Here is a 21,989-nt window from a genome sequence, read left to right as displayed (position 1 = left end):
GTGGCAACCTTACCAAGTGACATTTGAGCGGGTGGTTCTGCCACTCACAGCATCGTGGGCAGCGTGGGGACTGCTGTGGCGGCCTGGGAGGGTCTTTGGTATGATCCCAAGACTCCCTTCTGTCCAAGTTAGCAAACACTTGGTTGCCTCTGGGGCCTCCGTTTCCCCATCTTCAAACTGAGGGGGAGAGATGAGCTCCCTTCACTTTATGACGTTCCATGGCTCTGTCACTGTTGACTTTTAAATGCATTTTTTGTTTTTATTTTTTGTAAGTTGATTTATTTTGAGTGAGAGAGAGAATCCCAAGCAGGCTCTGCATTGTCAGCGCAGGGCCCAGTGTGGGGCTCGATCTCACGAACTGTGAGACAAGAACTGTGAGATAATGAGCCAAAATCAAGAGTCGGATGCTTAACGGACTCTTGAGCCGTGAGCCACCCAGGCTCCCTTTAAATACATTTTTTTAAATATTCCGTTTTGATCCACTAGTTAGAAAATCCTGCATGGCTACTGTAATCCATTTAAGTCTGCAGTCCCCAGCCTGCAGACAACCATTGTTAACCCCGCAGTGTATTTCTTAGGATTAAAAACAGTGCTGAAACTCTTATGCTCACGAAGAAGTATATACACAGGATGATTCTATGTAAGGAATGTTGATGACAGGAACACAGCTTATGAAATAACTGTTTTTCTTTCTAGCCTTTTTCTTTGTAAATTCTATATGGTTGTAATCAAAGCGTCTATATTGTACTTTTGCCTTCCTTTTGCTTAATTAACCTAACCGTCTTCCCAAATTACTACGAGGCCTTTTTAAGCATCATTTCAAAGGGCTCACAAAAATCCATTCAGGGGACATGTTCACTCATTCAACACATAATATCCTGAATGCCTCGGTCCTACTGCTAAACCTTTGGGTTGCTTCCTATGTATTTTTTTCCTATCAAAAAAGAACGATAAGGAGTATTTACAACAATCTCAGTGGCTTTCACATACCAGGGGAAGGGCATTTTTCATATCCAAGAATTGTCATTTATTTATTTTTATTTTTTAAATGTTTGTTTATTTTTGAGAGAGAGAGCGCATGTATGAATCAGGGGAGGGGCAGAGAGAGAGGGAGACAGAGGGTCCAAAGCAGGATCTGCGATGACAGCAGAGCTCCTGATGCGGGGCTCGAACTCACGAACCATGAGATCATGACCTGAGCTGAAGTCAGATGCTCAACCGACTGAGCCACCCAGGCACCTCAAGAATTGTCTTTTTTATTTTTGCAGAAATGTTACATGCTTCTCCCTGCCCCCCAAGATCTGGAAGGAAGGTAAAAGAAAGGAGGAGAAAAGGTAGGTGGTGAGAGACTTTGTCTATAGACCAAGGCCTTCAGCAGATGCTGGAAAACAGGTAAGCTGACTTCTTTCTCTCTTAGGCTTACCTAGGGCTCTCCAGACTCCAGAGGCACACAGAAATGTTTTAATTTCTTTTAAAATCAGAACAAAACAAAGAATAAAGTCATAAGAAATATAGAATAATGAGGCCAGCCTGGAGTATATTCATCTTTATACTATTGCAGTCCTAAAGTGCAATTTTTATTTATTTTATTATTATTATTATTTTTAGAGAGAGCATCCTCAAAGACAGAGGTGCCTCCAGCCCACGAAAGTCAAAATGCATCCTTGTGGATAAGCTGGGGTCTAGGATGAGAAAGTGATCAATAAGAAATTGCTGGGGCTGGGTCGTCCAGGTGGTTCAGTCGGTTAAACATCCGACTTCAGCTCACGGTTCATGGGTTCAAGCCCTGCATCAGGCTCTGTGCTGACAGTGTGGAGCCTGTTTTGGATCCTCTGTCTCCCTCTCTCTCTCTGTCCCTCCTCTGCTCTTGCGGGCACGTGCATGCGCACGTGTGCGCTCTCTCTCTCTCTCTCTCTCTCTCTCAAAACTAAAATAAAACATTAAAAAAAAAAAAAAAGAAAGAAATTGCCAGGGGTGAGAAATGGCCACTGGGTTTACGGCAGGAGGTGGCTAATGCTAAACTTTTATGTAGCTGCCGTGCTGTGTGCCCTGTAGTTCTTCTCCACTGCAGACCCTCAGTCCAGATCTGCCATTCACAAGGGCTCGGATGGGGTTCTTTGTGGGAATGAAGGAATAGGCCCCCACGGAAGAGGTGGAGGAGGTGTTCCCAGCAGACAAGGAGAGCAAGGGGTGGCCCCGGGGCTGTGAGCTCCCCCAAGAGGCGCCCTGCTGGCCGGGTGGGTGGGGCTGGGAGCTTTGCACTTGAAAATTGAAGGACAGGGTGTCCCCGCATAATTCAAGAACTTGGGAGTACCATGGAAGCACACACTGGGTTACAAATCATTGCAGATAACAGCAAAAGGGGCACCTTTAGGCAACCTATTTCCTCCATTTTTGATTATGGGTTTAGATGGAAACCCAAGAGCAGACTTACTGGGCCACCCATAGACCTCTTTTTAAAACTTTGAGAGTCTTGGGGCACCTGGCTGGCTCAGTCAGGGGCGCTGTGATTTCTTGGGGTTGTAAGTTCGAGCCCCACGTTGGGTGTAGAGATTATTTAAAAATAAAATCTTTTTTTTTTTTTTTTTTTTAAGGCTTTTGGAGTCTTTTACCTAATTGCAGGTGAAAGTAAACCTTTACTTTTTACAACTTTATTTGTCCTGTTACTACAGTAAATATGACTTTTGCCATTGGGGATGGGGTTGGGGGCGGTTTGCTTCAGTCTGTGAGTGCCAGCCAGGAGGAAGGACGGTTCCAGAGTTCTGCAAGATGGTGTGCTGTTTGACTGGGAGTGAGGACACTGAGGGGTCTGGGGACCCGCCCCCTAAGGGACAAAGAAAGGATGCTGGGAATCCAGGAAGAGGCCTATTACATTGCACCCAGAGTAGGGAGGAGCCTTATCGCGGGTCACTTGGCTTGACTTTGACCCTGAACTACTGGCCGGGCCGTTGGGTGTATGTGTTGTGTTGTGTGTGCATGGGGTGGGGAGGGGTGGAGGAGGGGGTTGGGGAAAGGGGCAGGAATGGATGAGAAGCTTGGTGGTGTCAAAGGTGAAGGAAGAGCTCGTGAGCTCTCTCTCTCTCTCTCTTTCCTGGCAGGTGCCTGCGGCAGCCCCCTCCCCCCCCAACAACCTGCCAGGAGCTCAGCCTCGGTGCTCGGCGGGGGGGCACAAACGTGATTTCCTGAAAAGGCCTCTTTGTGCCCCTGTGGAGTTTGGGGTGAAGCTCCAAGTAGTCTTAGGATCTGTTATGGGCAGAATTGTGTCCCTCCTCAAATTCATCTGTGGAAGCCCTAACCTCTGGTACCTTAAAATGTGACTGCGTTTGGAGATGAGGCTTTACAGAGGTGATGGAGTTAGAACCGTGTTCTTAGGATGGGCCCCCACTCCAGTGTAACCGGTGTCCTTCTGGAAAGAAAGACGACGTCTGGAACATGCACAGAGGGAAGACCTGTGAGGACACAAGAAAACTATTGTCTGGGGCGCCTGGGTGGCTCAGGCGGTTAAGTGTCCGACTTCGACTCAGGCCATGATCTCGTGATTTGTGAGTTCGAGCCCCACGTTGGGCTCTGCGCTGATGGTGTGGAGCCTGCTTGGGATTCTTTCTCTCTCCCTTTCTCTGTTTGCCCCTTCCCCACTTGCAGTCTTTCTCTCTCAAGATAAATAAATAAACTTAAAAAAAAAAAAACAGAAAGAGAAGGCTGTTGGCAAGCCAAGGAGAGGCCTTGGAAGAAAGTAAACCTGCTGACATTTCGACCTTTAGAACTATGGGAAAATTTAAGCCGCCCAGTCTGTGGTGCTGGGTCATGCTGTTGCTAACAGACTGACGCAGGGCCCTTGACTCAAGACGGAAATGGGCCCTGAAATAGGCTCATTCAACTTCTCTTTCCTCTCTCCTCTTCTCTCTCTTCACCCCCTCCCCCACTTTTTAAAAAGATCTTATTATTAAAAAACATTTTTTTAAATGTTTTTATTTATTTTTGAGACAGAGACAGAGCATGAGCCGGGGAGGGGCAGAGAGAGGGAGACACAGAATCCAAAGCAGGCTCCAGGCTCTGAGCTGTCAGCACAGATCCCGACGCGGGGCTCGAACCTGCGAACCGTGAGATCATGACCTGAGCCAAAGTCGGACGCTTAACCGACTGAGCCACCCAGGTGCCCCTCTTTTTTTTTTATTTTTTTTTATTTTTGGGGCACTTGGGTGGCTCAGTCCGTTGAGTGGCCAACTTCAGCTCGGTCATGATCTCGCGGTCTGTGAGTTCAAGCCCCACGTTGGGCTCTGTGCTGACAGCTCAGAGCCTGGAACCTGTTTCAGATTCTGTGTCTCTCTCTCTCTCTGACCCTCCCCCGTTCATGCTCTGTCTCTCTCTCTCTCTCTCTCAAAAATAAATAAACATTAAAAAAAATTAATGTTTATTTATTTTTGAGAGAGAGAGAGAGAGAGAGCATGAGCAAGGGAAGGACAGAGAGAGGGAGACCCAGAATCTGAAGCCCCACCCTGTCAGCACAGAGCCTGACGTGGGGCTTGAACTCACGTAAACCATGAGATCATGACCCAAGCCACAGTCGGACGCTCAACCGACTGAGCCACCCAGGCGTCCCTCACGACATTGACTTTTGAAGAATTGTTTGCAAGAGACAGGTCAGTTGCCTTGAAAACGTCCCATGTTCTGGATTTGTCTTTTTTCTCGTGTTTGGATTCTGGTTAAACATTTTTGGCCAGAATGCTGTATGGATCTGTTACGTCTCCTCATAAGGGGGAACCAAGGAAACAGAAACCCAGTTAGTTGGTGGCAGAGTTTAGATGCATTTCTTTGTCTTTTTTAAAAATTTTATTTATTTATTTATTTATTTATTTATTATTATTTTTTAAAGTTTATTTATTTATTTTGAGACAGAGATAGAGCACACGAGTGGGGGAGGGGCAGAGAGAGAGGGAAAGAGAGAGAATATCAAGCAGGCCCTGCACTGCCAGCGGCCAGCGCACAGCCTGATGTGGGGCTTGAACCCATGAACCTTGAAATCATGACCTGAGCCAAAGTCAAGAGCCAGATGCTTAGCCCACTGAGCCAACCAGAAGTCTCCTTTTTTTTTTTTTAATTTTTTATTTTAAGTAGGTTCACACCCAACATGGGTCTTGAACTCATGACCCTGAGATCAAGAGTCACATGCTCTAATGACAGAGCCAGGCCCATCTTTTTTTTTTTTTTTCTTAAAGGAGTTAGAAGTTTGTTGAATATACCGCAATGGAGCGATGGGCAGGACAGCAGAGGAGAGGCTCTCTGCCTTGGATGCATTTCAATACCAGATTTTTACTTTGCCTTTACCAAGGCTGTGACTGCAGAGGACAGGAAAAGTGCCTTTGTGTCAAGAAGGGGATGCTCATTAAACGAAGGAAAATGGGATCTGTTAATATAAATAATGCTATTTTTCCTTGTAAAGCCTGGTGGTTAAACACAAAGACACAGCTTTGAATCTCACTAGTAATAAGCTGTGTGACCTGACTCAATCTTTTAATGTCTCTGGGCCTCAGTTTTCTTATCTGTAAAATGGGAGTAGTAATAGGACCTACCTCCTAGGCTTATGTGACATGAAATTATCCACCGTGCCTGGCTTGTTGTAGTTGCTGAATACAAAGTAATAATTATCATAGATACATTATAATTACGATTACCGACAAATGAAAGTGCCCTGGCCCTGTCACTCGCATGCTTCCCCAGTCCCTGCGGTGAGTGAGCGGGAATGAGGTAGAGGCAGATCAGAGTGGGCAGGCCGCAGCTTGAACTTGAGCTAGCCCCCCACCGGGGGGAAGGACATGGCCTGGAGACTGAGTGGCTCAGGATTCTCCTCGGGCCGCAGGACTCTGGGCTGCACAACTCCAGGGGCACTGTCCACGTCGTGGCCCCTGTGAACGGTGTCTGAGAAGCAACCTCTTTCCCCAGAGCCCCTGTGTAGGAGGCCCTTCTCCATGTGTCCCTGGTAAAGGGTGGGGTTGCCCTTCCTGCCTCCCTTGGCGGGGGTACAGATTTCAGGCCTGAGCATCCCGTAGCCAGTGCGAGACCCTCCGCAGCTCTTTGCCTCTGGCTGGCAACAGGCACTGTTCAAATGGTGGCTACTCCACCCCCCTGGGTCCCTAAGTGCCTCCCCCTGCCAGCCCGCCGGGGACATGCGTGTGCACAAAACACAACCCTTTGCTGGGGACGTCGGGTCCAGCACAGTGACGAGCGTTCGCAAAACCATATTGTACCTTTGAAAGTTGCGAAGAGAAATCCTCATCACGAGGGGGAGAAATGGATGACCGAGTGAGGTGATGGGTGTTAACTCGAATGACTGTGGTGACCATCTCGCAATATCTGTGTATATGAAATCACTGCTGTGCACCTTCTACTCATGCCAACGTACAGGTCACTTACATCTCCCTGCCCCTGGGAGAGAAAAAACAAGAAACCATGCTTCGTAGGTCCAGCTGAGGAAGGGGCTTGGTGATCATCTCAGCATTACCGAGCCCACCCACCTGCTGCCCCTCAACCTCGGCTGCTCTTTTCCCAGCTTCCTCCCCATCAGAGGGCTGCCCGGCTCCCCTTCCTCTCTCCGCACCCTCCCTCTAGCCCACCTCCTCCCCACGCTCGCCCTGAAGGCCTTTCAACTCACCCGCCTGGCCACTGCTAACCACTCATTCAGGTTTCCTGGACCTACCCACAGAGCTGATGAGGAGAGATGGGGACCGGGGGAGATAGGAGGGTGGCGAGGGATGAAGACAGTGGCTCACTGTCTGTGTCCCCTGGAGTGGGGCATGTCTGCGGCTTAGCGGGATGGGCCTGGTCCCTGGCCGGCTCCTCGGGTTTCCTAGGGAGCCACTGTCCCCTCCCCCACGGAGGTGAGTCCACTTTGCTGCCCAGGACGGAGCCATCTCAGAGGTCCTTTGGAGGGTTGGAGTGGGTGCTGGGTGGCCCGCCTGAGATTCTAGGTCTTTTTGGTCCCACATGAGTTATTAACTGGGAAAGCCGCTCAGCCTCCGGGCGTCATCCACTCCTCTGTGACAAGGGATGTGTCAGAGGCCTCCAGGGGCTTGATGGGCCAGTGGGGTGAAGACTGTGGCCAGTTGGGGGCCCACATGCCCCATGTAGGGGGCAGTTGGAACTCAGCTCCAGCCAGCTCTTGCCATGCGAGACGTCTTTTATTTCTTTTTTTAATAAGAGAAATGAGAAATTTCACATTCTTTTTCAAATTCTGGCAATAACCCAATTAAAAAAAAATCACTACAGGACTTGACATGGCCCTCCGGCTGCCAGTTGGAGTGCGAGACATCTGGGTTTTCAGTTCCCTCCTGCTCTCTGTCTACTTCTCTGATGGTTTGACTGGTCTGTGATTCCTGAGGGTTGGGGTGGGGCTGCTCGAGGAGGGGGTTTCGAAGATGGTAATTCCTGCCTCCTGTTTTTTGGAACACCCCCAAGCTGCCCTGTGTCACCCAGCATTCCCAGGGGGCCACGGGCAGCTCCCCACAAATGTTGTGTGTGCCCAGCGCTCAGGGACCAGTGTCTTCTGTGCTGCTGTCATCATCCCACCGGAGTGAGGTCTTCAGGGATGGATCATCATGGACCAGTCCCTTGGGAGCTTAGTGGCTGGTCTGGGAGTCCCGTTTCAACTAGAAAAACAAAGGAGAGACCTGGAGCGCCTGGGTGGCTCAGTCGGTTAGGTGTCCAACTTCGGCTCAGGTCATGATCTCACAGTTTATGGGTTCAAGCCCTGCGTCAGGAATTCTGGGCTGACAGCTGGGAGCCTGGAGCCTGCTTCGGATTCTGTGTCTCCCTCTCTCTCCGCCCCTCCCCCGCTCGCGCTTTGTCTGTCTCTGTCTCTCAAAACTAAACGCACGTTAAAAAAAAGTTGAGAAAAGAAGAGAGAGATCTGCTTGTTCCTTGTGTCTGGGAAGACAGAGGCCGTGACTTGCTCCTCGACAGGTCCTCAGAGCCTAGCACGGAGCAGGGCAAGGGTCCCAGCCACTGTAGCCCCTGCGCGGACAGAGGCAGGTTGGACGCTGGAAATACTGAGCCCAGACTTCTGAGCTGGGGGCACAAGACTGAATGAAGGGAAATCAGGATCAAAGAGGGTGTGGTGTGTCCGTTTGCCTTAACAGCCAGCTCGATTTTTTTAAGTGACCTTTTTAAAGGTCACTTGAAAAGTAGTCGAAGTCACGCTTGTAAGTTGTGAACCCCAGAGGCGGTGCTTTTTTTTTTTTCTTTTCTTTTTTTGCATTGTGGTAAAATACACACAAGATGAAATTTCTCATGTTAACCATTTTTAAGCATACAGTCCAGTGGCATTTAGGACATTCACGATGTTACGTAACTCTCACCACTGCCCACCTCCAGTACGTTTTCCATCATCCCAAACTGAGACTCTGTACACATTAACCAATATGCCGACTAGATTTTATGGCTTAATTGATGGGTCGGCGTTGGTGAAATGGGCGCCCGTGGGAGGTGGTGAGTGTCCCATCACTGGAGGCATGCAAGCAAAAACTGGATTTAATGAGCTGGATGGCACCACTAGTCTACGACTGTGCCCTAGTCTTTACCAGGCTTTTGTTGGAGGGTGAGACAAAAAGCCTTACCTGTTGCTAAACGAGGTGAGAAGTTCTGCTGTGCAGGTGTGTGTGTGTGTGTGTGTGTGTGTGTGTGTGTGTGTGTGTGTTCCAGGGGATATGATTTGACCTGCAGTTTACCTGCATTAAAAACAAGCCAGTAGTGAGGCTCCACGATCACTCACGCATCCCCCAGTCTTGTCAGGCCAGTCTGGGTCCAGCCCCCAGACGTGGCAAGTGCATTCATGCTCCTGCTCATGCCTCACCTTCCAGAAATGTCTAACAGCCCCCTCCACCTCTGTTAAGTAGTAGGAGAGTATGGAGTGCATGGTAATCTGGTGGATAATGTCGGTTGTCTACTCAACAGCCATCCATGTTCCCCCTTGATGACAATCTCCCAAGTTGGTAAGGATTCAAATGAAGACATACTCAGGGGAGGCGGGCCCAGTGGCAGGGCATGAATCAGGATTGGTCTAAGGTGTGGACTCTAAGCCATCTTGCGGTTATTCCATTCCTCTTTGCCAGTGCGTTCACGGAGGTGAGTTCCGAGTTAGAGGAAGGACATTGTGAGGAGGTCTGGGGTGGAGCCCTGAAGGGTGAGTTAGTTAACTGGGGGTTGGGCAGTTCTAGAAGGAACAGCATGTGCAAGGGCCCTGTGGTCAGGGTGTGAGACTTTCGAGGTGTGAAAGACAACCTGTGTGTGTGTGTGTGTGTGTGTGTGTGTGTGTGCAGTGCAGAGATCTGGAGTGTGGCAGGATGCAGACCCCCAGGGCCTTGGAGGCCAGGCCAGGAAGTGTGTCTTTAACCCGAGAGCAGGTGAAGGGTTTAGGTGTGTGTGTTGGGGTTCGGCATGGCGGTGTTGTAAAACCCAGTCAGATTCGCCTTTTGAAAGTTATTCTGGCTGCGTGTGAGGGAGACATTGCATTGAGGGCAGGGTTGATGCTTTAACCCCCCAGCTTCACACCCAGTAGAAGTCCAAAGTCCTCCAGAGATTTCTGAGATCCTGGATGCTCATGTTTTCGACACTTGCCCTGCCCCCACTGCTCTGGCTTCTTCCTGAGTGAGTCTCCTGGTCCTGTGCTGACTCAAAAGTGGAACTTCACCCCTTCTCCATTTCTACAAAATCCTACTCTTGCAAATGCTTGTGAGCAGACGATCTGCTAAAGATCCTGAGGTCACCGGGGTGACATCAGGCCTCACGCTTTAACGTGGCAAGTGCCATAGGTCTGTTCTTCCAAAACTTTTGGGGATACCCCGTGTCCTCCCCTGCCTGGATCTTCCCTGCACGCTTGCTTGATCACCCAGGGCTTCCCCCTTCCTGGTGGCTTCCATAGGATTCCCTCCCTCTCACTGCAGACGGGTTCCATTCTCCCCAAGCTTGCAGATCCAAAGTCACCATTCACAAACCTGAAAGTGACACGGGTTCATTTTCTCCAACCACTGTCGTCAACCATGCCCAGCCCCCCATCCACAGCCTTTGTGACACCTCTGGCAGTTTTGCAAACGTTCTTGTCACTGTCACACATGACGAAGTCCAGTCTGAAATTCATTGTCCTCTGATTGGACACCCACTTCCTCCCTGCCCCTCAGCACTTTAGGGCCTTGCTGGAGGGACCTGGGGGTGGTGCGTGCCTGCTCCTTTGCCCCCCTTTGCTCTGTCCTCTGGTCTCTTTATTCTCTGGTGGGCTGTGGCCAGGCAGAGGGAGACAGAGAGGTCTCTTGTCACCTGGTGCCACCCACAGTGGCTCTTGCTGTGTGACGTCCCTCTCTGGTGGGGCCTTGTCCTCTGTGGGCCAGGTGTCTATGCAGGTTCTGGATGGAAGGGGGATGGAAGAAGGGATGGCTGAATCTGCATCTGTACTGGATGGAGGGATGTCTGGACGGCGCCTGGACCAGTGGTGAATGGACGGCAGGGAGGGCTTAAGGACAGTTGGAGGTGGGGCTGGAAGGCCCGCGTGTTCTCAGCCTAGGGGTCTCCACCCCCCTCTCCTGGCCCTCTGGCTCTGCTGCAACATGGGAGGAAGCCCAATGCTGTCTGCTCTTGACTCTCAGCTAGTGGGCAATGGGTGGGTCTGCTGGTGGGAGAGTAACTGGGGAGGGGTGAGGGAGGGGGGATAAGGGGCTTCGTGTTGGAAGCTGGAGTCTGAAAGCCAAGATCCCCAAGTGCCGAGATGCGCAGGACGAATGGGAGAGAACCAGTAGCTCATCTGGGAGTCAAGGAGCCCACCCTCGAGCTGGGTTTGCAGAGTGGTGGGACCAGTGCAGACGCCGGGGTGGTCATGACCCGTGGAGCGTGATGAAGAGCGAGGCCAGGGCCTGTGGCAGCCTTGGTGGCACCCTGGGCACAGTAAGCACGGCCGTCCTGAGCTCCTGCCGGTGTGGGTTGGGGTTCTGACCCAAGCAGTGGGTGGGCCCAGGGGGCTGGACGAACAGGTGTGCAGCTGGGGGCAGGGACAAGGCTGTCCGCTGTGCCACGCTGGACACAGCATCCGCTGATGACGCGTACAGGGAAAAATGTTAATTACTCAATGCTTCGCAAAATGCTGTGTAGACAACGAACCGAAATAGACAAAAAAAACCCCGTCCACATCCAGGGTCTTTGGTGAGAGGTTTTCAAGCTGCTGGACCGGTTGGTGTAATATCCTGGGGGAGCCTGGAGCAGGTGCAGGGTGCCAGGGAGGTAGGTGTTTCTGCACAGGGATTTCCAGAACCCTCCATTCCCTGCTTCCTGCTGGGCAGGTTCCAGTGGGAGACCTGGGCTCTAGTTCCCCTCCAGGCGGTAGCCCCCTCCCTGCAGGTGGCCAGGAAGCTTCTGTAGAATAAATGGCACCTCCAGCCCACCAGCTAAGGGCCACACATGCAGGTGCGCACACACACGTACTCACACAAGGTGACTTTTCTGGCTCCGAAGCAGCCCCAGGCATATCTCCAGCGCCAGAATGAACCGCACCTCACCTCTGTCCCCACAAAGACCCTTTCTCCCCAGGAAAGAGCACTCAGTAAGGCCTGTCCACTTCCTAGCTGCGTGACCTTGGACTGGTCAGCTGACCCTCCTGAACCTTACTTTTCTCCTCCATAAAATGGGGATTCCTTTTCTTTCCATCTCAGGAGCAGCAGAGGGCGGGGCGGGGAGGGGGGTGGTAGGGTCCTTCTACCCCAGGTGTATTCTAGGGGCAGGGAATGACATCAACAGCTCCCTGGCCCTCCTCTGCTGTGGACCATCTGCTTCCCCTTTCCGGGGACTAGCTTGGGGTGCGGCTGGGGGTTGGGTGCAAGGGTGTTCCCAGCTTGGGTTTCATTTCCTTCCTGCCTCTGAGACAGTGGGCCAAGCTCCCCAGCAGGCACCCAGCATGCCATGCTATCGAGGGGGACCGCCCAGGGCCTTGTAATTCACGGCCACCCCTGCCTCCCACGCAGCAGGTGGCTCCCCACCCTCATGGGTCCTGGGTTGGGGGAAGGCCCCAGGAGCCCCAGGCCAGGCTGGAACGAGGCTGCCTCCAGCGACCTTGCACTGGTGGGAAGCAGCCCAGTGGTGAGGCAGGCCCCTTCCCTCCCCTGGGCCTCTGTTTCCCTGTCTGTGGAATCACAGTGGGATTTGGGGCCGGGGTAGGTGTTGACGTCTCCCCTGTGTCAGCCAAGTCCAGAGGTGCAGCCTCGGTGTGGAACCAGCCTGGACAGTGCCGGAATGAGGCATGTGCACTGGCCTAGGACAGGGGCAGGGAGGGAGAGGCCACAGTCCTGAGTCAGAGGTGAGAAGAGAGGATGGGGCCCCATGAGGTTGCTTCCCCAAGTGTGGTCCTGCCCCAGGGTGGGCGTAAGGGAACCCTGCAAACTCGCTGCCTTGGGTCTGCTCTAAAACGTAATGGGTGGCATGGGGACCAGGATGGCCCATAGCTCAGGCTCTGGGCACCTGTGGCCTTTCCTTTACTCTCCCCACTCTGGTCTGCCCTTGGCTCTCAAGGCCCAAGGATGGACTGATAAGCCACCCTCACAGCCCTTCCCAGGGGAGGGGCAGGGGTGTGGAGGTGGGTGTTACATGTGGTCACCCTTCTGCAGAGTCTGTGTGGGTAAGAAGAGCAGGTGGGCCTGGCCAGAGGGCCCTGAGGGCATCAGTATAGCTGACCATCTTGAGCTGAGTGTGCCCTCCCCCTGATTTAATGTCTAGGTCCCAACCCCCAGGACCTCAGAATGTGTATTTGGAGGTAGGGCCTTTAAAGAGGGGATTAAGGTTAAACGAGGTCATTAACGGTGGGCCCTGATCCAATCTGACTGGAGGTTGGGACACAGTCACACACAGGGACCACGTGAGAACACAGGGAGAAGACGGCACCTGCAGGCCCGAGAGAGGCCTCAGAAGAAACATCCCTACTGGCCCTTGACCTCCAGCCCCCAGAACCGAGAGCCACCACCTTTGTGTTGTTTAAGCCCCTCAATCTGTGATGCTCTGTCGTGGTGGCCTTACACACACCGACCCAGGGCTTTTGTGCCGTTTTCCGAGGCAGGAGGTAAGCCGGGGTAGTTTGGAACTGCACAAAAGTTCGGATGGTCCGTGCGGACAGTGGATGTGGATGCCACTTCAGAGAGGCTTCCTCTGATCGTCCTTCTTAGACTCAAACCTCTTCCATTCTTCTGCTCCTGTCCTCAACAGTGGGGGTGAAGCCGTGAGACAGAGACGGGCCGAGCGAGGTGGGAGACAGCCTGGAGGTGGGGGTGGGCTGCTGCCAGGGGATGGGGGGGGCTGTGGGTGCGGGGAGGGCGGGGCCAGAGTGGGGTGCTGGAGCCTGCGCAGGGTGAGGACCAGGGTCTGAGCGGGGGCTCTGGTGTTCCATCCAGGCATGATGTGGCCACCCAAGCAAGGAGAGGAGGACATCTGCTGGCAGGGCAGTGGGGGCTGCGGGAGGTGGTCCCTCCCTGAAGGGTAACGGGGTGGGAGGGGGTGGGGGGCAGGTCCCCGCTCTGCCGAAGGGGGCAATAGATAGGGAACACCGGGAGCGGTCCCGCGCCGTTGACTGTGGTTGGAGCGGCTGGTGTGAACGCGAGCTCTCCTGCTTGCACGGGCGGAACCAGGTACACACAGATCTGCACGCCACGTCCTCGTCCTCGGGGAAGCCAGGGCGCAGCGCCCCGTGTGGATGAGCGCGCCATCTGCTTTGTAGGAGACGCTGGCAGCTTCTGCGGGCTCCGAGGGGACGAGGGGACGGGGCTCTGATTTGCTGCCCCCCCGCTTGTCTCCTCGAATTCTCCCCCTAACCCGGTGGTGAGTCGGAGGGAATAAAAGGGCTGAGGTCCCTTGTCCAGACACGCAGAGGGTCCTTCCGACCGGAGCTCCCAGCCCCACACCTGTCAGCGTGCGGGGGATGGGAGGCAGAGGGCAAGGGAGTTTGCGGGGTTTGGACTGGGGGCCCAGGACCCCTGTGCGAGGGCAGAGAGGGCCGGTGCCCGTGTCAGCCAGGGACAGGGTGGCCCCCTGGGCGGTGGTGGACCGCGTGCTCGCTTGCCCCTGCGGGCCCGGTGCGTGTCGCGCTGCTGCCATCTCGTGGCCACCGTGGGACGCTGACCCGAGCCCGGGGCCATTCTGAGGGGAGGGGGAAGAGGGGCTCTGCAGACGTTCGGGGTCAGCCCTGCTCAGCCCTGCGTCCAGGACCCCGGGCCTAGCAGAGTGATGCATAAAGGCACCGTCGCAGGATCTGGGCTGTCCTGGACGCAGCGGGCACCCTAGAGGGCTGGGGTCCCTGCAATTACCCCGGAGTCAGAGGAGCAGTGCCCCTGGCCGGGTGTCTGCCGCAGAGGCTGTTTTGGATGGAAGGGGTACCATCCGTGGCAGCACGTGGGGAGCATCTTCTTGACAGGTGCTGTGCTCCTCATCCTCTGTGAATCCGTACCACGACCCTATGAAGGAGCAGCTGGTACAGTCCCTTTTACAAGGGAGAAAACGGAGGCACAGAGAGGTTAATAATTTGCCTAAGGTCACACAGCTCAGAAGTGGCCAGGCCAGGATTTGCTGTTAGGACAGTTGGAGAGGTTGGATGCTGACACTGGGGTGAGGGATTGGGGGGGGGGGGGGTTAGTGTCCAGGCCTAGGGTGAGGTTCTGGTGGCCCAGGGAAGCCAGGAGGGGGTGCGGGGCGGGGGGAGTGGAGGCTCTGCCAGGCAGAGCTGGTGCTTCACACAGCTGCCTCCTAGGTGCCCCTTCCCCTGCCCATGGGCTGGGCTCCACTCAACCTGCCTGTGTCCCTGGCCTGGTGCCACCACCTACTGAGGCAGCTGGGCCCAGCAGGAGCTGCTGGTGCCGCATTCATTTCGTCCCACGGCCCCCAGCGGCAGCTGGTCCTCTTTCATGTGGGGCCGAGTGACTTCCTGCCGCTGCTGAGGGACCGCCCAGGGCCCGGGCCTCAGGGATCCCCAGCCTGGCTCCTGCCAGGGCTTCCTCGTCCATCCCAGCCCCACCTGGTGTCTCTTGAGAGGAGGGGACCCTGGGAGGTGTTCCCCAGTGCCGCCCCCTCCGGGGGACGCCCAGAGCCCTTCCTGCCTGGCCCCCCCGCCACTGCCCCACCCCCCCCCCCCCCCCCCCCGCTCTAGCCCTGGGCCCTGTCACAGCCCCACCGAGCCATCAGTTTCCTTCATCCCAGAGCAGGTGGCACTTCTTGCATTTATGTCTTGGCTGCTCCCCTTCCCTACTGAGCTGAGTGACCCCCTCCCCCTCCCCGGACTGGCACTTGGCCACCTTCAGCTCTGTCCTCTCAGCACTTAGAGCCACACCTGGTACACAGCTGGCGCTCGGGGGACACCACACGCGGGAAGGAATAAACAACTTGGCCACTCTAGTTCACAGGGCCACGAGCCCCTGGAGACTTCCACAGAAGGTTCCCTGGGCTTGGGTCCTTGTAAGATCACCATTCCCCGCAGCAGACTGGGTCCCACTTTTCCGTTATGGTGTGCCTAGGCGAGTCTTTGCTTCTCTGGGCCTCAGTTTCCCTACCTGTAAGCAGGGATCAAAACCTTTGACCGCACAGGGCCCCTGTGACTGTGGAGAGGCCCAGGCCAGGGGCTCCTCCGAATGAGGTGGGGAGGGGGGGACCCTGGGAGAGCTGAGGGGCTGCAGGGGAAGGGGAGGGAGCCCGCCTCGGGCTCCCAGGTCGGGCCTGGGGACAGAAGCCTATAGCATCACTGTGAGTAGGTGGTACACCTGTCAGCCCACCCGGACAGCGTGCCCCACAACGTGAGCCAGTATGCGCATGTGTGAGTGCGCGAGCGCGTCAGCAGTCCGGCCACGCCAGGAGTGGGGGGCGGACGGTCTCGTGTTGCCACGGTCGTCCTGTCTGACCATCGGATGCTGCCAACCTCAGCCAGGCAGGGACCAGCAGAAGGTTCACAGCATGAAAAAGATGGTCCCAAGCCCCAGGCACTTTACCCACCTTCATCCGTCATGTGGAACCGAGCACAAAATCCAGCCGCTCCGGACCCTGCCGGGCTGCTGTGTTGTTCCTGGCAGCAACAGCAAGAAATAGCCCAGGAAGGGACCCCTGGAAGCGGTGTGCTGGCAGGAGCGCTTGACCCGAGGAGGCAGCAGGGCCAGCAAGAGAAAGCAGTCTGGGGCCCCTCAGAGGGAGACCAAAGTCCTCAACACTTGGCCACCTCTGTGTGATAAGGCCGGTAAGATGGAGGGGGTGCTAATGCCCGAGTGGAGGCAGGGAGCAGAAGCGGCCGAGGGACAGTGTGGTACCCGGACTCTGGCCTCTTCCCAGTTCTGAGTAGGAGCAGCCTGGGCAAGGCTGGCAGGGCTCCACACCTTGGCCTGGGGGCCACCTGCCAAGGGATGAGAGCAGGTGCAGGCGACACTTCGCACTGGTTAAAACCGCAGCCTTGGCATCACCTGGGCTAATGCGCCGCTCACATGCGCAGGAGGCAGGAGGGGAGCTCGGGTTTGGAGCAGCTGAGCCTGTATGAGCGGAGGGCGAGGGCCCAGGGAGCCTCTGCCTCACCAAAGCGACTCCACCGGACAGCCGGGCCCGTGGGGTAGCCGCGCCCCTCTCCCCTGCGAGAAGAGGTTGTTAGGATTGGAGAAATAGGCCAGAGGTGAGCTGCAGCCGCCACCTTCCTCCAGGCTTGGCTCATCTCCAAGTTCTGAAGCCTGGCCTGGGCCATGCGCTGCCCCCCTCCCCTGCTTGGGGGGACGGGCAAGCCTAGAGCTGTCCCTGGAGTTCCTGGCCCCGAACCCACCCGGAGCGCTGGCGGGGTCTGGTCTCCTGCATGCCAAGATCACGGGTGACCTGCCTGTCACCGATGGGAGCCGGTGGCCGCTCCCAGACCCAGGCCACACTTCAGCAGTCCAGGCTCCCCTGGACCCATGTGTTCGGACTTCTTCCCTCCTCTGTAGGTAGACCTTTCAGGCAGGTCAATCGCTCCCGCCACAGAGCGGCCCCCTCCCTTCCACCGCTGAGGGCTGGGCTGCCCCTCGGGGAGCCTGGTGTTGAGATTCCAGGCTGGGAAATGTGGTTCCCCAAGACCTGGGGCTCTCGGGTTGCCACGGAGTAAGAACTTACTAAGACCCGTGCCTACACCCTGTGACTCAGCTCCCCGAGCTGTGTGCCAAGGCATCCAAATTGGGCCTCAGTGTTGTCATCTGAAAAATGGGGACAATGCACTGATGCATGAGGAAGCACCTGGCCCATGGTAAGCATCTATGCCACTTCTTCTGGGCTGGGGCAGCTCACGTGACCCACCGAGTCACAGGCTCAGCATCTGTGACAGGAGACAGTCACTTTACTTTGCCCGAGCTCGCGTGTAGCCCTAATGCGGTGCCTAGCACCCGGGCCTCAGATGGGACGCCCGTACCGTCTGCAGCCGCTCCTCTGTGATCACTGTTGCAGGACAGGAGCTGGCCCGAGGGGGGACAGCGAGTGTGGAGGTGCCCTCGGGATGGAGGGCGGTCGCTCAGGAGAGCGATGGGGCGAGTCGAGGCTGCAGCCCGTGTTGTGAGGCGTGAGGGGGCTGCACCTGCCCGCACACGGTGCTGCCCAGTGCCGCCACCCCGCTTGTACCACCTGCAGAGGGCCCTCTCCTGGATGCCCCTAGCCCGGCCCGGCCCAGAGCAGTCCTGGTCTCTGGTGATGCCAGAAAGACACTTCTCACCTAGAGACTCAACAGCGTTGCCAGCAGGGTGCTTTCCTACCTTTAATTGGGGCTACAAAAGGCACCTCTCCCAGTACAAGAAGATCAATCAACAGGTGGGTGGGCCCAGTGCCCGGTGGAGCCCTGACCGGGAGGAACAGGAGGAGGATGATGGAGGAGGAGGATGGAGGAAAAGGCAGTGGAGGTCGTGGGGGCCACAGGTGCTCCAGGAGCCTCTCCTTGCGGCCTGGGGCTGCTGGGTCTCGCCCCCCACCACACGCAGCTTCGTACCTGGACAGCGTGCGGCTGGGCAGAGGCCCCCACAGCCGGCCCTCGACAGCTAGCCAAAGCCTTTTGGGTCCACGAGGCAGGGGCCGGGGAATGGACCGGAGGCTGCGACAGAAGCTTCTGCTGCCTCTGGCCTCCAGCCAGGCCTCGACTGGCAGTGTGGAAAGGGTCCAGGGAGGGGATCCCCTAGGATAAGGAGTCACATCCGGCAACCAAGCGGCCGGCCTGTCTCAGCAAAGTAGTGGTCGGTTGGGGTGGGGAAGGAGGCAGGAGTGGCCAAGATCCCAATGTAGAGCTGACTCGTTACCCCAGTTCATCCAGCTGTCTCTCCACGGCCCAGGCGGTGCGGCCACAGCAGGGTCAGCCTATCCTCGAGGCGAAGAGAAGGGGGTAACAAGCCTTCCTCAAAGCAGCCTTAACACCGAAGGAGGGAAACAGGCCCCCGTCGGGGACTGTGGGAGCAGCGGGAGCTCAGGCTGCAGGTGCCAGGCCCCACGCTCATAAGGCAAACAGCATGTCCTCATCTTTCTCCTGGGTCTTCTTTCGAGGGGCAGCGCCACGAGGGGGACCCAGGGGCCCCTCGGCCAAGGGGCTGGAGAGGTTGGGCAACCGATCGGCTGCTTTGGCCCGTTCTTCCAGGAACTTGTCAAATTCTAGAGGAACGAGACAGAGGGGTTCGGGGGCGGGTTCCGAGGCCAGGGCGGGGGAAGGGGCGGGCGGGCAGGGCCTACTACCTTCGCTGGTGACGCCCTTGGGCTCCTCCGTGTCATTCCCCTGAGAAAGCAGAAGGAAGAGGAGGTTAGCCACAGTCCTCTGGGGGCAGGTGTAGTGGGCCCAGGACCTGAACCTTGTCCCCACTCTTCCCCGAGCTGCAGCCCTGGGTGTCACCTGACTGCTCTGAGCCTCAGTTTCCCGCTTGGTAGAACTGGTTGTCGGGAAGCTAAAATGGAATATCGGACTGCCAAGCCCAGGCTGTGGGGCCCAGCGGGTCCTCAATAAACACCACTTCCTTTTCTTCCGGTGTGTAGATGGTGAACACACTTGCCCTTGTGGCGGGAAGGGCCCCAGAGACGGAGGCCACGCGTGCTAAAGTTGGGAGCGGGGGGTGCCTCCTGCCATCACCAGGCACGGACCCCCGCGTGACCTCGGGCGGAAACACCGTCTTGGCCGCTGGCAGAAGGCAGCCTCTGGGCCTGGGAGCATCCAGGCCCTTGGTCCTTGGTGCCCAAAGGTGGGGCGGCAGGTGCAGGGGGAGGGGCCCTGGACAGGAGAGCCGAGGCTGGCCGCTCTTGCCGCTCCCTGGGGGCCGCGGGGCTCTGCAGACGGCCTGGGCCCCTGCCTCCTCCTAGGCTCGGCACCCCTCAGGGCTGCTCATCAGCTTCCTGGTCTGGAAGATGGCGCTGCTGGTGGAGCTTCTCAGAGGCACCAGAGGGAGGGCTCCCCGAGCTGGTGCAGGTGCAGGGCTCACCACTGTGACGGCTTCCCTCAGCCCATCCTGCCCTTCCTGTCTCGGGCTGAGGCTCCTGGGGCCCGCGGTGACAGCACTCTCAGGAAAGGCTCGGCCCCAGCAGCTGTGAGGCGGAGGCCTCTGAGGAGAGTGCCTTGGAGAGGGCGGGCGGCTGGCAGGAGGTGTCCCACATTGACACTCCCCTCCTCCCCAGCTGCTCACCTGCCCCTGTGACCAGTCACTTCCTCATGAGCCCACTGTTGGTGGGGGGGGAGGAATGTGCCCCAGCCTCTGCTTCTGGGCGGGGTGGGGCCAACTTACCACGTCAGTGGACAGCCACTGCTCGATGTCCTCCATGAGGCAGGCCTGGGTGACGGGGATCTGTAAGGGCAGGGGTGAGGTGGTGAGGGCAGTGCATGCGGTGCGAAGGCAGAAGGCCCCATCAGCTGGGGGCCTGCTGGCTGGGCGGCCTGTGGCTGTCACCCTCACCCCTGAGTCTCCTCATTTATGAAGTGGGGCCAGTTGGACATGCCCCACCCCCTTCTGGGGGGTTGAGATCCTGGTATATCCCCTTCAAGATGGCTCCTGCCCGTCTGCTTAGGACCCACAATTCTGCCCACTGTGCCAGGCTGTGGGCAAGGGGATGTGGGGCCAGGTGCTAGGCAGGGGGTCAGGGAGGGGGCTCCTAACAGCTGGAGCAGGAACCTGAGGAAGAACGGATCTCCCCACTACTCCTAGGGACTTTCGTTTTGGGCCACAAAGACATGGGCTCTGCCACAAGGGTCCCGCACTGGGGCTGGGGGCTTCCTTCTACAGTGTGAGGACCCCGTTGGAGGTTTTGGGGACAGAGTCCGAGACTGCCCTTTCATACAGCGTGGCTTGGGCAGGTCACTTGTCTGACCTCGCTTCTCTCATGTTTAGAGGAGGGAGCACACGGTCCCTACCGTCCAGGCTGCTGTGAGGGGACAGGAGGTGATGGATGGGAGTCTGGCACAGAGCAGACGCTCAAGAAAGGCTAGTGACCGCTTTGTTACTTTGGGAAAGAGAGTGAGAGTGACAGTCCTTCTCCAACCCAGCCAGTTCGGTCCCCAAGCTCTGTCCCCAGCACCTGAGGTCCCCGGTGGCGGCAGAAGCGCCCAGAGCAGAGAGAGCAGGCGCCTACTTCCCGGAAGCAGCAGCAAGGGCTCTGGGCAGCGTGCACCTGTCCCTCTCTACCCAGCCCAGAACCAGCGAGCCCCGGTCACCTCCCAGCTGCCAGAGGGGCCACCTGGGCCTCGCTTCCGAATTAGGGGCCGGAAGTGGGCACCGAGGGGCCACGAAGCAGGAGCACAGCAGGGCACCTGCAGCACCCTGCATTCTTGCTGGCTCTGGTGGTCCTGCCCCTGCGACAGCACCACCCCGGGCGGGACTCCTGCCAGTGGCAGCCTCCGCTCTCTGGGCCGGCCTGGCCTCTCCTCACCATGCCTTGTCTCATCATCCAGTCACTGAGGCTCTTCTCAAGGCTGCCTCCCATCTGGGTGAGAAAGGGTCAGGCTGAGGGTGGCAGGAAGGCCAGGGCCACTGGTATGCTGGCAGCTTTCTCCAATGTGGACACCCCTTTCAGGTCGGGAGTCCTGTTACCACCTTAGGAGGCCGTGTGTGTGTGTGTGTGTGTGTGTGTGTGTGTGTGCGCGCCTGTGGAGGCTGGTGCTGTGGGGGCAGGTGAGGGGGGACAGGCAGCAGTGGAGGGTGTCTCACTGGGATGAACCACAATAGCCCTGCGACCCCAGGGTCCTGAATGCACCGGGCAAATCTCCTTTTCCACAACGAGCCTGGGAGCGGCCTAGGCAATCCTGGAAGGGCTGAGAAGGCAGCCATTAACCAGTGTGCTGGCTGCTAGGGGCTCTGATGGGTACCCCAGGATTAGAACGTTGGTTTGCCCAGTCCCCTCATGTTTACTGATGGACAATCAGGGTTCCCTAGGACCCCAGAGATGAGGAGACTAGAGTCCCGGCTCCCAGCTCGCCGGCCCCCAACTGCCTCCCCCACCCTGGACAGACCCGGCACAGGGCCTGGGACACGCTGTCCAGCAGCCGCAATCACGGGACTTGTGAACCCCGGGGGCAAATACTGGCTGCCAGGAGAGCTGGCACTGGATTCCATTCTCTACTTTGCCGCTCAGAGTCCCATCCTGACAGTTTAACGGGAGAAAGCCTCCCCACCACCCAGCCAGACTCATGTACCTCGGGAGCAGGTGTTTACGGACAGTTGTAAGAACATCATACCCTGATGTGGGCAGAAGCTGCTTCAATCTCTCAAGTGATCAGAGAGGAATAAGCAATGATTTACCACCTTCCTCTTTCCTGCAAGTAGAGGTGTGTGTATATTTCCTCCCTGTGGCTAACTGAAGGTGGTGTAGGAGCCGGGAGACCTGGGTTCTAGTTCCTGTCATTCCCGGGATTGCTCTGAGTCCTGGGGCGGGGACACCTGTCTCTGGGCTGCAGTCCTTCATCTGCAACCGGAAGGGGTGCCTGTGCAGTTCGCCTATGCCCACGAGGGGTCAGGTGGCCTGAGAGGGAAGTGCTT

General features: G+C 56.7%; 1 protein-coding gene across 2 annotated transcripts in view; it reads right to left on the bottom strand.

Moving 5' to 3' along the window:
• Positions 1-17,723: 17,723 nt before the first annotated feature.
• Positions 17,724-21,989, bottom strand: part of TOM1 (target of myb1 membrane trafficking protein) — a 42,568-nt gene continuing 38,302 nt past the window's right edge. Inside the window, exons 13-16 of one of the 2 annotated variants that reach the window (XM_060656496.3) lie at positions 20,884-20,937; positions 19,746-19,805; positions 18,712-18,751; positions 17,724-18,630 (exon numbers count right to left, since the gene is read on the bottom strand). In XM_060656496.3, the coding sequence (XP_060512479.1) occupies positions 18,476-18,630; positions 18,712-18,751; positions 19,746-19,805; positions 20,884-20,937 (309 nt within the window). In that variant the 3' untranslated portion in view covers positions 17,724-18,475. The remainder of the gene's footprint in view (positions 18,631-18,711; positions 18,752-19,745; positions 19,806-20,883; positions 20,938-21,989) is intronic. The other variant, XM_060656497.3, reaches the window with a different exon arrangement.

Source organism: Panthera onca, chromosome B4, assembly GCF_046562875.1.
Source record: "Panthera onca isolate mPanOnc1 chromosome B4, mPanOnc1 haplotype 2, whole genome shotgun sequence".
In the NCBI taxonomy this organism is placed as follows: Eukaryota; Metazoa; Chordata; class Mammalia; order Carnivora; family Felidae; genus Panthera; species Panthera onca.
This window is presented reverse-complemented; position numbering and strand designations above follow the sequence as displayed.